The sequence below is a fragment of the Antedon mediterranea genome, chromosome 3, assembly GCF_964355755.1.
Source record: "Antedon mediterranea chromosome 3, ecAntMedi1.1, whole genome shotgun sequence".
In the NCBI taxonomy this organism is placed as follows: Eukaryota; Metazoa; Echinodermata; class Crinoidea; order Comatulida; family Antedonidae; genus Antedon; species Antedon mediterranea.
The window spans coordinates 19,967,808-19,982,173 of record NC_092672.1 but is presented as its reverse complement, the minus strand read 5'-3'; the positions used below and the strand labels follow the sequence as shown (position 1 = coordinate 19,982,173).

Genomic DNA, 14,366 nt, shown 5'->3' with positions numbered 1-14,366 from the left:
ATTAAAATCAGAATCAGTAATGTATACCACAACTTAATAACATTTATTTTTACAAATACTGTACAGAGTAAAATAAATATAAAACCAAAAATGAACATATTATATTAACATAACGTAAGAAAAGAAATGTAAGTGAAAACGGACGCAACAACAATAATAAACAAGGTTTATTTATTTAAATTGTTCTTGCAGTTAACAAACTGAATTACAACAATCGTGACAATTTATAAAAATAATAAATATTGGATAAATAACATAATAAAATGTAACATTAATATTAACATCTCCATTAATCACACACAACAAGCAATCTAGCTTCCCTCTAATTTTTAAAAACATAAAATAATTCACCATTATTTTTATATTTAACTTTGCTGTTAATAACACTTCAACAAATTGAAGACACGAAACGTAACACATTTCATTGTTATGTTAATAAAAAAACAACCATGCTACACCACCTTCATTGTCTAAGATGGAATTCAAGACACTCCCTCATTGTTTTAAAACAATAGCAGTAGTAGCCTTTTCAGAGTTTTCGCAATCCAATGTTGGTAGGTTTTACTGTGGAACTGTATAATCCTGAAATAATTCAAGCCTTAATAAATATTATTTTTTCCAAAAATCGCTATAAAAAAGGAATCATTTCGAAATACTGTAATGTTATTTTGTTCCTCCTATTTTCTTACGAAGGCATAGGCTTATTTAAGTATTTTTGATAATATACAATAATTATTAGACATACAATAGGCCTATATAACCAGAGTTTTAAAATAGGCTACTTAATGTATTATTAACTGATTTAATGGTCATTTCTGTTTTTATTAGAACACATTAGGCCTGCAAGAGTAAATGTACAAGACACAAGTACAAGTTTATTGCCCGTTTAAGATTATTATTATAATAATAAACGTATATCTAAATCATTTAAAATAGATTCAAATATATCCACACCACAGCATTCTAAATAATACTTATATCACAGAAAGTAATTTATTCTTTACTCCATGCATTCGATTCTTTAATCCATGCTCCATGGTAGTACTCACACGTGTGCGACCTCTGCCGACGACTCACAAGAATGAGTAATCCGCGATTTTCCTTGTCCATGTGGTAGGGCGCCGCCATGAGTGAGGATGTATCTGGGATGTATACAACTTTTTGTGACGGTTTCACTAATCAAAGGCTGGACCACCTATTGCTGTGTTAGGCCTTTTTTCGTGAACTAATTTAGCATGTTAGTAAATAATTGTCTGTAAAAGTGAATGTACACTAGTTTGTTAATAAATATGTATTATAAAATAGTTTACAATTGCAAAATATATTATCATAATTCTATCTATCTATTAAATCAAGTCTTATTTAGTATGTATACATCCGCCCTTATTAGGGCGGGCATCACTCTCTCTGGAGCTCTCATGCAAAAATCGCGGAATACTCATTCTTGTGATATATATTCTTTGGTCAAAGTCTAAAGAAATAACCTGGAAAATTACTGAAATGACGTGATGTTAATAAATTTAAAGTAGGCCTAATAATACGAATTTATCTAATTTCAACAACAAAAAATCATTCTAAAACAGGATCATGGTTGAGATCATTGCAAGTCAGGATATACTATTGTGTAATAAATATTGCAGACCTAGGCCTATGGTAGGGATGTGACCCTATTCATCAATCGATCATCAAGCAATCGACAGCCTTTTAGGCCTGGAAGAACAAACCATGTCTTAATCATTATAATCTATTAACTAAAAGACGCAAGAAAGATGTAATTTGGAATGACTGTGATCAAATAATTCATACATCATCAATAATCATCTATTTATCATCAAATAATCAGAGATATCTTTTATAACCATAAGCTAAAGTTGTCTTCCCATATCGTTTCGTATTAAGTGGTGATAACGTTTTTTTTTTAAGTTTGTTTAATGTCATATCCTAATCCTGATTTTTTAATCAAATTAATATCGCAATATATATTTTGTTCATTATTTAAGGTGTCAACATAATCATTGCAATGTAATTTTGGCCACGTTAATTACAGATGCCATTTTAATGTCACATTAATAGTTATCCACTTTGACAAAAATTGAATTTACCTGAAAAACTGTAATTTTAAAAAGAGTCAAATTGCTACAAGTAAATGGGTTTTTGAGAGAATTTAACCATTTTATTTTGTCATTTGTCGTTTTTTTACGGAAGTGATTAACTTATTAAAACTAATAACCTACCGTATTTATTCGAATAAACGCTCCGCTTTGAATGACGCGCCGCGTCCCCTTCATAAAACATCATTTGAAATAAACGCCCACCCTTCCACCTCCTCAAATAATAAATGCCCTGGGGCATTTTCTCTCAAATAACGCTCCGTCAAATGCATACACACAATATTGTACCAGCGCGTTTATGTCGTGTTTCGGTTTCAACTACATACATTTCCCACACATCTTTTTTTTTATTAGGCCTACTGTTTGTTCAATAAATAGATCTATCAATATATCATTTTCAAACACAGATCTCTTGAAACAATCTCCTCAGTATTCGTATCACATTTTAAATTATTATGAATAACAATATCGAGTAATTATTTTCAACACCTTTAATACTGAATCATTTTTACTTCAAATTTAATAACATCTTAATAGTTGTAACGACATCACCTTACATTTAGATAGTTTCGGTGTCATATTACCAGTTACATTGCACCACTTGTTTAAGTAACTGTAACCTCCACAGCACACAATGAGTGCATCATTGAATAACACCAGGAAAAGGGTGGGTGCTATTAAAGTAGGCTACCATGAGGTACTCCACAGTTAATTGGTATGTATCAGAGACCACTCCCGCAAATCGAGTATTCATGATGTGCTATTGACGACCAAATCCTAAGCTCAATTAACCTATTGATACATACAGAGTGACCTACACGATGAACACAAATATTTGCATCAAAGCTATCTCTCTTAAAACCCTTCAGGATTTGTCAATGACGCTGATAAGATGGAAAGTTGTCGAGCTCTGCTTGCAGCTATTGCCTCTTATCCGTCACTGTTATTCTAGAGAATCCATTGAAAAATGAAATATTCAAACAAAAATGGAGAGAGCGAGATAGGTCTAAGCACATTTAAAGTCTTGGCATTTTTAACCTTTTATATTGTAAACTGAGTGGACTTCTTCCAATCCTCCAAAAAAAATATCTTTCACTAGTACACTGTTCAACATATTCGTGATAATTGGAGTTAGTAGGTGCAAAATCCATTATTAAGCTCACTGGTTAATTGTCGGGATGACCAGCTTTAGATGTTTTTAAATCAAGCTATATTAAGCCTTTTCCGTACTTTCCAGGCATATATAATAATAACAATATATTTATTTTAAAACGGAGGCTCGTTCACAACAAAATGTGTTCTTCCACGAGACCGTATGAAAGAAATACAATTACAATATACAAATGATGAACAAATTATACAAAAAAAAGTATATGAATATAACTGGGGAGGTTCTCTTGATGGCAATTATGCTGGTAAACTAAATTATTTTTTGTACAAAATTCCGAAGTCTGGCCCATTGATCAGCTTTTAAAATTTATCTCAAATTAAATTTAGCAACTTAATTAATTAACTAATTTTCTTATGTTGTGCGTCAGTTTTATCTGTAACCCGCTTACTGCTAGTAATCACTGGGAAATGCCCATTGTAAGTATCATGCATAATTGAATTATATAAATTAGTTTTGGCATTAACATTACCATCCGAGAGAAAAGGATCATCTCCATTGTATACATTGGCCGAAAGATCTAACTGACGAACTCTCGTAGAACTGTGTCTTCATTGTGATTTATGATCTTAGTATTTATCTCTTTCGTCGGGCATATAAGAATAAAGTTGCGATGGTTCGACCGATTGGTGCTAAAGAGTTTGCACATTCTTGGTAATGTAACTTTAATCAAAAGGCATTCAAAAGGGCAGTTGTTGTGGTCGGTAAGTGTCTCACATAATAGTTCCGTTGTCAATATAGACCACCTCCTTTTGTTGTGGTCGGTAAGTGTCTCACATAATAGTTCCGTTGGCAATATAGACCACCTCCTTTCTTTTGTCTTTCTATTTTTTGTATTAAGTTGGTAATTATCAAATTCTGCAAACTCACTGGTCTCATCATTAAGCGGTTAACTCCAAACTAAACTTTATATTTATTTAGAGTAGCTTCATTCAGTTTATTATTTATAGCATTCATGAGGAATAATCTAACTATTTAATGTTGTTGGTTACGATGATTATGACGTATTATCATATTATTGTATTTATGGTCAACTGAGCAATTTTGTATTACACACCAGTTATCGTGACCATTTTTTACTCATGATGTTTGCCTACTATTTTTAGTCGCGTGGACGCGACTCTATAGTTCACTATGTCGGTCGGTCGGTCGGTCTGTCGGTCCGGTATCACTATGCGTATTAGCACGCGACTTATGGCTGTTGGCCTTGTTCATGTTCACTTCACCATGATGAGTTGTTTTTTTTTCGGCGTGCTTACAGTTCCTCAAAGTATTTGGATCTCTTTCTGGAAGTTACTGATTCCTGCACGGTGCATTTAATTATGTACTTTTGAAGTCTAGAGATAATTTAAAGACACGCATTCGTACAAATTGCCCCACAGAATTCCGAAAAAATATGTTGCATTTTAATATACCGTTTCGAATGATGGTGACGAATGATTTGATAATAATGACGATAGTGACAATGATAATGAACACGAACGGCAATGATGATGAACGATGACGTGATATTTAAACGACAACCAAAGAGACGCGGATGCAATACTTGGTGTTCTCTTCTTACAATGACAAAGATTTAAAATGAATTAAGCTCAAAATATACAAATTATTATCACGGTATTCAAAAATATTTCATGGAAATATCATCCCGCTTTTATTCATTTATAATATTTTATCATACAAATATAAACAATTTAGTACTGTAAATTAGATACTTTAAATTCAAAATAGTGATATAAAAATATTTAAAATATGTTTTATAATTTTCCTTTCGTAATTAAACGTCCATAGATACTTAACTACATCACAAAATACATCTGCTTTGGAGTACAAAATAACCGACAGATAGTTAACACTACATTTTATAAACTGATTCCTATATAATATGGTATCATAACATATTAGCTGTGTACAATCGTATAATAAATGGCTTTCATTTTCAATCTAGTTTGCATGTTTTACTTTCTTTTGATTTATACATATATATATATATATAAGGGTTGTGAACACATAGGACATATTTCAGCTGAGACTGGGCATAATTGGTGGGTAACCAATTGATTTGTGTGATTCACTAGATGTATCACAATAGAATCCCGACATATATTTAAATGGAAAGAATAGCAAAGCCGTACAAGGTTTGGCAATCTTAAAAACAAATAAGAAAAGACGGTAACAATTAAAAACATGATATTTACTACATAAAACAAGAAATGTGGATAGATTATATAACAAGTATGTTGTATAAAAGCATCAATACCATTCCATTAGATTGGACGGCTAGAAATGGGATTTCTAGCCATATATCGGTTACGAAATTGAATTGAAAAGTAAATATCGGAATAACTGGTATCATAGTTATGAAAAGGAGTTAGCATTAAGAAAATAATTTGAAAAATTGCTGATTATTAAATTTATACATAAAAATACATTAAAATACATGTTGTTAATTTATGAATATCATACACAGTTAAAGACTAATATATAAAGGTTTCTTTATTCAGAAAAACAAAGTAAAACAAACATTTAAACACTAAACTTAATTATATGGCAGTAAAAAAATTAAATTGTGAAAAAAGTTGGCATTAAAACTGACTGTCATTGCAGAATATTCTTATTGTAACTAAGATTTATTCTTAATGGTTGTGAATGCTCAGTGAAATGTGAATTTTACATCCACATGATGACCTTCAAGAATCCAGTGTTCACCAATGATTAATTATATTCAAAGAAAACAAAGTATTTCATCTTAAAAAGTAATACTTTTTATAAACTTATGTTTAACTGAATAATGAATACAAACAAGAATATACAAAATGATCGACACTTTATAATAATTATATACATTATTCTGTTTCCAAGTGAATGTTACTAAGTTTGAAACTAGAAATGCACATATTCTGTATTATACTAATAATAAAGTTCAACAAGGATATACAAAACGAATGATATTTACAAACATACCACAGTTTGATTGGTTTCAACTATTAATCTAAATAATATAGTACAGCAACATACCAATATTTTAAACCTTTCATGTATGGACGTAATCTGACAAGATGAATAACATTGTAACTAATGGTATTGCAGGTGTTTTATTTTTACTTTTTAACTGTGTATTTGTTTGCATGTACGTCTCGCATGGTAATGATACTTGTTTTGGTTACGATAACCTACTCGTTTGGTTGTCTCGCATGGTAATGAGACTTGTTTTTGTTATGGTACCCTACTCGTTTGGTTGTCTCGCATGGTAATGAGACTTGTTTTGGTTACGATACCCTACTCGTTTGGTTGTCTCGCATGGTAATGAGACTTGTTTTGGTTACGATACCCTACTCGTTTGGTTGTCTCGCATGGTAATGATACTTGTTTTGGTTACGATACCCTACTCGTTTGGTTGTCTCGCATGGTAATGAGACTCGTTTTGGTTACGGTACTATACTCTTTTATTTTCTTCCAATGTTTTACTTGATTTTGTCACATGTCTGTAGTACTCTTTCAATTTTCTGCTAGACTAGATAGAAGTGGAATTGCTTATTAATCTGAAAAAAATTGAAAAACCCTTAATAATATAGTTGAAACAAGCCATTTAAGTGATCATAGGTAAAATTCAATTCAAATTAATTTATTTTTTATTCTTTTCACTAACCAATAACATAGTAACATAGGAAGGAACTAGGAGTAGGTACAATAACAAATTAGACAAAGACAAAATATATATTTCATAATAGGATTTTTGCAAGCACAACGTATTATAAAACTTGTAATGTCATCAAAAGTCTTTCTGTTTTTAAAGAGTAGTAATTTCATCAACAAACATAGATAAAGTTGTGTCAAACAAGACATTATATACAGTGCTAATGGTCTTGCATGTATGCTAAGTCTTAAAGTATAATTATGAGATTTCTTTAGGTAATACTAATTACATATTGATTGATTTTTACTATTTTAACAATTATGGTGTAATTATGCAGGTTATGCTATCAATATTTATTTATGATGTGATTTATAGTTGAATATACTTTACATGGCTTACATTATTTATAATCATACTGTGTATGTAAGAAATCAAAAAGATTGACTTCAATTGTTATAAATTATGTTTGCACAATATACAACATACATACCATTGAATAGTATTTTCTTAGCGATTGGTCCAAGAAGCTCAGCAAACCTCTTTCTTTCTGATTCTTCTACTAATTTTCTATTGCTTTCAAGGTGAAACACTAATTCCCAAATTGTTGGTAAACAAACAAAGTTCAATCCATAGTAAGCAATTACATCATTTAACTTATGTGGGTCAAATTGCTGCAATGCCATGCACAATCGTTTCCTATATGGTGAAACTGACTTTGTTCCTTCATCAGTGTTTGGAACCTTGTTGGTTACAACATATTGATTTATGAGATCTTCAGCATCTTTCAACTGTGAAATCTCAGCCACCTCTAGCAACAGACGGACATTAGTAGATGTGATATAACGACGTTCATGTAGTTGGTTTAATAGGTAATTTGCTGTGCAACTTGACTTGCCAAGGTGCTGTAAGTCTACGTGTTCAAATAGACAGCATTTCAACAACAGCAGTCGCTCACCAATATAGAGTAAACCAAGATCATACTTCAACTTGTTGAATTGTTCTTGTGATGTATTCTCTACAAAAACAAGTGTTTGAGAGTTATTATACTATGATTGATACCAGTCACTCTTAAACAAATCTTAAAATGTTTCACCGCAAAATAAGCATATTTATATTTTAGTAAAATAAAATACTTTTCTTGCAATGTATTTTCTGCAAAACAAATGATGGATAATTATTGCATTTTTATCCCCATAAAAGTTTATATATATTATATATGTGTGTCAATCTATCTCTTAACAAATTGCTGTTTTGTTTTCAAGGATGTTTTAGTTATTATTTTGACCACCTTTCCTACGTAGAAAAGTTTTGTCTACTATTTGAAAATTGTTATTATAGTATTCAAATTAATAATATCAAAGAAAATAATGTTGATAATTTGATGTTTCTGAAAGTTAGAAGAAATATGAGCACGATTCCATTCTGATTTGTTCGGCTTTGATTATTTTAAAGAATTAGCTAACCTGTGGTGGATTTTGCTGTAATATATTTAACTTCATACAATTTAAACTATCTTGTCATTCATATACAGCAATTTTAACTTTTAATTATGTTTTAAATATGTTTGAATGTCTTATTTTGGCTTCTCCGCTGTTATTTTAGGTAATCGTGCCTCATTGATTTACATTTGTTATGTTTTCATGTTTGTATTTGTTCAAATGAAATAAATGATATGATATCTTTAATGTTTCTTTCTTAGCAGTAGTTTTATTATAGCTGGTACTACATAAATGGTTGTAACACTGCCCTATCTAATGTTACTCACCTTTACCTGTCCCTAATGAGCTTGCAGCCAAAGGAGCAGCAATAAGTGCATCTATGCAAAATAAACATATACATTAGTCATAATCAAGAATACCAGTATTAAATCAACTATTCTGCTAATGACACCAAGATGTTATGCTATTATGTATATTCATGTATTTTCAGACAAACTGTCCATATGATACATGATCTAATAATAACCACTAACCTGTCTCTAATGAGCTTGTAGACAGAGGAGTAGCAGTTGTTGTATCTATGCAAAATAAACATATTAGTCATAATAACAAAAACAGTATCACTTACAATTCATTCAATACAGATTTTAAAGTTAGTTTTTATTAAATAAACCATTCTTTTAACACTAGGATACACTGTTTTATTATGCCATTCACATTGGTCCTTATTCATGTATTTTGTGTCATGAGATTTGTCTCACTAAATAGAGTAGAACATTTGCGATTTAATACTTTGTTAAAACTGTCACTGTCATAGTCGATTGAAATAGTAAAGTACATGTAACGATACATCATTACTACGTTTATATTTTTTTTAATTATAATAAATAATTAATTAATACAAAGGTTTTGTATATTTTGTGTTTATATATCTAACAGTACCCACACTCGCTATAAGAAATTTGCGATACAAATGGCACCGAAAAATGGTTAATACGTATTTACAGTATTGTACGTATTGCAATACTATATTTAAAGATTTAAGTTTATCTTCGAAGGGCCCATAAATGTACCTACTTGTGTTAAACCAAATACTTATACTGGGAGACTGAGAGATTGAAATCTTTCATTCATCGCAAATCAATACATTTGTATAAACGTATATTAAATCTATAAAATAGTATTTTTTAAAGAAAATCGACCTGTCTTCAACATTATGATGCTATACTCGAAGTGTTCAATCGGTTTTCAGCCTATTAAAAACAATTATCATAGAAGGAGATAGGTAAATTTCAAGCATCCTCATATTATTGTGTGCAGGTATTTTTCAAGATGGAATTCCATTAGACAGATTGGAAAACTCCCTATTTGGGGCAAATCGTTGAACCTAAATTTGTTTTAATTGTCAGTAACTAATTATCTAACTCAATTTAAATTAGTAAACAGGGTTAAATCAGGTGGTTAAAATCAGTACCGAAAGTACGAACCAACTTTATATACCATCGAGTAAACATTCTAGAAGTAAGGCGCGATTTACCAAATTTTTCTCTTGCGTAAATTTATATATAGATACTAACATTTTTCCAAATTTACTTAGCAATGAAGACCATATCAATTTTTTTTAAATAGTTTGATTTTTAAGCCAGCTTGTGGGAAAATTAGCTTGTGTATTAGTGTTAGTTAATACTTATATGCTTTTGTTAATCTCAGATAACATACAGTAATAATTAAGGCCTAAAATAATAGCTCACACAGTTTTGTTTAAAAACAAATATTTCCATTTCTAGTATAATCGTTTAAAAAAAAACCTAGCCACCACATCTTTTATGATTTTTGTTTAAATTCTATTTAGAATTTGCTGAACTTGAGACATGATGATTTTTAGAAATACATTATTTATAATGCTCGTTTATATCTCATCCTAACAATTGTAAATCTGACAGAATCTACAATGAAAATGTATTGTATAACAAAACAACAAAATATTATATTCTTTCCTTGATGATTTTCTTTATCTTATGTGGATACTGATAGTTTTATGTTATCATTTTTTTTATCTTATGTGGATACTGATAGTTTCATGTTATCATTTTTTTTTATCTTATGTGGATACTGATAGTTTCATGTTATCATTTTTTTTATCTTATGTGGATACTGATAGTTTCATGTTATCATTTTTTTTTATCTTATGTGGATACTGATAGTTTCATGTTATCATTTTTTTTATCTTATGTGGATACTGATAGTTTCATGTTATCATTTTTTTTATCTTATGTGGATACTGATAGTTTCATGTTATCATTTTTTTTTATCTTATGTGGATACTGATAGTTTCATGTTATCATTTTTTTTATCTTATGTGGATACTGATAGTTTCATGTTATCATTTTTTTTATCTTATGTGGATACTGATAGTTTCATGTTATCATTTTTTTTATCTTAGGTGGATACTGATAGTTTTATGTTATCATTTTTTTTATCTTATGTGGATACTGATAGTTTCATGTTTATCATTTTTTTTTAATCTTAGGTGGATACTGATAGTTTCATGTTATCATTTTCTACCATTAGCAAGGACTAGTAAATACATAAAAAACATTTTTATTATCTGGTATTATCATCAACAAACCTGCGACTGATGAGATTGTTTCCCCATATTCTGCAGAATTCATAGAATGTCAATCAATTAGTCAACTGATTTTCATTATATTGTAAAAAAAAGTATTTAACCATGTATTACTTTAACAATAAAACCTATCTATAATTAAAACGGCCTTCGTAGATGTCTCTGGACTAAATGAAAAATATCTTTGTACATGTGGTATCAAATAAAAAATACTGCAATTGAAGAAAATTGTGATGATCTGATAATCAAAAATTTAAACTAACCTTCCAAAAATAGCCACTTTAAATGAATGGTCATCATGCGTTCATTGCCACATTTAACACTATTAGTATCTAGTTTCAAGCACTTTTTGAGATCATGTAAATGAGGCTTCTCTGCTGGATTACAAGCAGTACACAACACACATAGATTGTAGCCAACTCCTTCTCTAGTGACAAGTACAGTTTCTAGTTGATGCTTTAGAAATCTTAACATCTACAAACCAAGTAAAATGTAGAACATAATTTAAAAATATAATAGGTTGAAAACTTGAACCAACCCATAAAGGGAAAAGTGCTTGACACAATTAAGCAGAGTGCCTCAATGGCTCTGAGTGTTACATGATAACAAAGATTACATAGAAGGTGGAAGATGTTTATATATAGTATTTAGCCAGTTTGCCAAATTCCAATTTGGGGTATCAAGTTTTCCTGGGATACCTTACGCCTACGACTAGGTGGTCCAGCGTGGAATGAATTTACATAGTTTTTGGGTGTGAATAAAAAAGACATTATATACATATCGTAGAATAAAATATTATAAGTATGTCTTTTGTAATTTTGATTAGAGTCAGCAATTTGAGTTTCGTACATGGCGACTTAAACGTTTATATGATCATTTCCATTGTTTATTGGCAATCATTACATTCAAGTGCTGGTGTTAAACATGTTATTAATAACACATAGGCATATCATGCTAATCTTTACCTCTATGCAGAAACTTGGCTGCGGTTCTTTCATTTGGCCTCTAGCATTACCATCAACTTCAGTCAGATGAGTTATTTCAAGCTGATGAGGAAATTGTCTTTGTTAATTTAAAATGAGCTAAATAATAAATGCAAAACATTACCATTGTATTCATCATATATGTAGCATTCAATTTATTTATAAAATTGAAAATGTAATAGTGTAATAGTAGTAAGATTGATTGAAATCATTTAAAACATTGTTTGATATCTACAATTTTGTCTTTAAATATATTTAATTGAAACATTAAATAAATAAAATGAATAATTTCCAAACCTTTAATGCATGCTTGTTTTCAATTTTCACTGTGCCTAGATTGACCCCATGATCCTTAAAGTCAAATTCACTGCGGTTTTGAGACACAAGTTGGTCGCCATCTTTATTTTTTTCCTCCATCAAGTCCAGAAATGCAACAACCAATGTGTTGTAGACAGCATTAGGAAGAAAGTCTACAGGTGTAAGATAGATTGAAACCATATTTTTTTTGTCCGTTTCAACTTCAAGACTCTCTTTCTCGGTTTTCATTCGAGATGGAACAAAGAATACCCGGTTACCTTCGGTTACCTGCAGATGTAAGCAAAGTGTTGTAAATTAAAATATTACAAGTATAACATTTAAGCTAATTTAAGTGACAGCCAATCTAAAATGTTTAAAACAATTTTAAATGTAAATATGTATTTGTTTGTATGATGTAGTATGTTTAAGTGGATATTAGCCCTTGATGGCGTTAGCAGCAATAAAGAAATTGAATTGAATTAACTTACCTTCAATTTCTCAAAGAGCAAACCAAATGTCTTCATCACTTCAGTAAAGATTTCAAAGCGATGTGGATCTTCCTCTAATTCATGTTCCCATAAATACCGTAGCAGTCTTTCCTCCAGTATTCCTTCCTCATCTAGCCTTTTCCACAGCACCCTTATTTGCTTCTATATTAAAAAAAACCAGTTTATTCTTACTTTATACAGTACAGTCACATGATCAATACAATTATACTGTTTCACATCAAGTTACTAAGAACAGATTATTAACATCACCTATACATCCACATTTTTGACAATATAATATCATAATAAAATACATTATCTACCTACCACTTTAATAGACGGTTTAACTACCGTGATCACTTTTGTCACCATTTGAATCATCATTTGAAGATCTGTTATCACAGTGTTTTTCAGTTTTTCGTTAGAACTCGAATATAAAATGATCCCAATGTCATTCATATACTCTATGGCAGTGGCGAGCCCCTCTTCGGAAATTTCCCATTCAGTGCCAATCTTGGAAACCTAATACAGAATTTAATTTAAATAAATAACTTAACTTAGTACATTACTTGTAGAGACTGGTGAAAATCTAATGGAAAATTCAATGATAGGCCAGGACTATAAATATTATTAGTGTCTGTAGGAATAAAAACAACGTAACAATAAATAATCATATTATATAATTACATTGGAATCCACAATCAAAACTTTACCTCCTCAAACGTAATACACAATTTTGTTTCACCAATTCTTTGCAAACTTTCCTGTAAATTAACCCACTTTACTGGAACTTCTCTCACCATTTCCTTCATGTATCTACCAACGTTTTGCTTAAGTTTTGTAATACCTTCAGGTGATTTCATGGTGTTATCAACCATGTACATTTCACGATCTACATGGTGAGCATATGGCATTCCTTCCATTTTATCAAACATTTTCTTGTACATCTGCATAACCTTCAATTAATAAATGCATTCATATTGCTACTATCGCTGATAACTCATCACAATGATTACTGATCACGCTGATATACTGTATTATCTATATAGTATATTTCATTTAATATTTTTACTTTGTATTCAATGTGTGTGGTAAATTTAAAAAAAAACAAGTTTAAAAAGGAAATAGGCATTATACAATTTTGACGACCATCTTGGACTTAGAAGTCATATGTTAAATTACAAAATACATTCTGAGGATGACATACCCAATCAAAAATTTTCTGAAAGAGCATTTAATAGGCATTATAAATAAAATTTAAATCAAATGGGCAGTCATTTTGAATTTTTGTCGCCATCTTGGATTTTGTTTGCGCCTCCAGGCATATTCTGAGCTAAGTGTTGACAATGATATATCCACTGAGAATACTCATATGATCAGCGAGATCAATCTGCGTGATCTCAGTGATCCTCATGATCAGTGGTTTACAAGACAATATGTAACAACCTAATGTCACAATCTTCCATAACTGTTACAGGCTGATTTATATTAATTCATATTGTAATTGAAAATGACAAAATCTCAAACAGTGTTTCTACTTTAATGTGAATTCTTTTGTAGGGCATGTAATATTTAACTTAAATGGTCCATTTTCATGTTATATTAGTTGATTGTATA

General features: G+C 30.3%; 1 protein-coding gene across 1 annotated transcript; it reads right to left on the bottom strand.

The window, feature by feature from the left end:
- Window positions 1-4,929: 4,929 nt before the first annotated feature.
- LOC140043692 (uncharacterized) lies at window positions 4,930-13,695 on the bottom strand. Its single transcript, XM_072088193.1, has 10 exons — window positions 13,463-13,695; window positions 13,077-13,271; window positions 12,750-12,911; window positions 12,262-12,549; window positions 11,947-12,027; window positions 11,245-11,455; window positions 8,889-8,933; window positions 8,682-8,732; window positions 7,407-7,931; window positions 4,930-6,821 (listed from the first exon to the last, which is right to left on the bottom strand). Exons 1-10 carry the CDS (start codon window positions 13,682-13,684, stop codon window positions 6,817-6,819), a joined length of 1,785 nt encoding a protein of 594 aa, XP_071944294.1. The 5' UTR covers window positions 13,685-13,695; the 3' UTR covers window positions 4,930-6,816.
- Window positions 13,696-14,366: the final 671 nt, after the last annotated feature.

Bases quoted from the DNA above. Each gene is read 5' to 3' on its own strand.
- LOC140043692 (XM_072088193.1), bottom strand. From the start codon at position 13,684: ATGTTTGATAAAATGGAAGGAATGCCATATGCTCACCATGTAGATCGT. The intron at 13,272-13,462 runs GTAAAGTTTTGA...ATTCTGTATTAG, and splicing joins TGTGTATTACGTTTGAGGAG to GTTTCCAAGATTGGCACTGA. The intron at 12,912-13,076 runs GTAGGTAGATAA...TTTTTAATATAG, and splicing joins TTAAACCGTCTATTAAAGTG to AAGCAAATAAGGGTGCTGTG.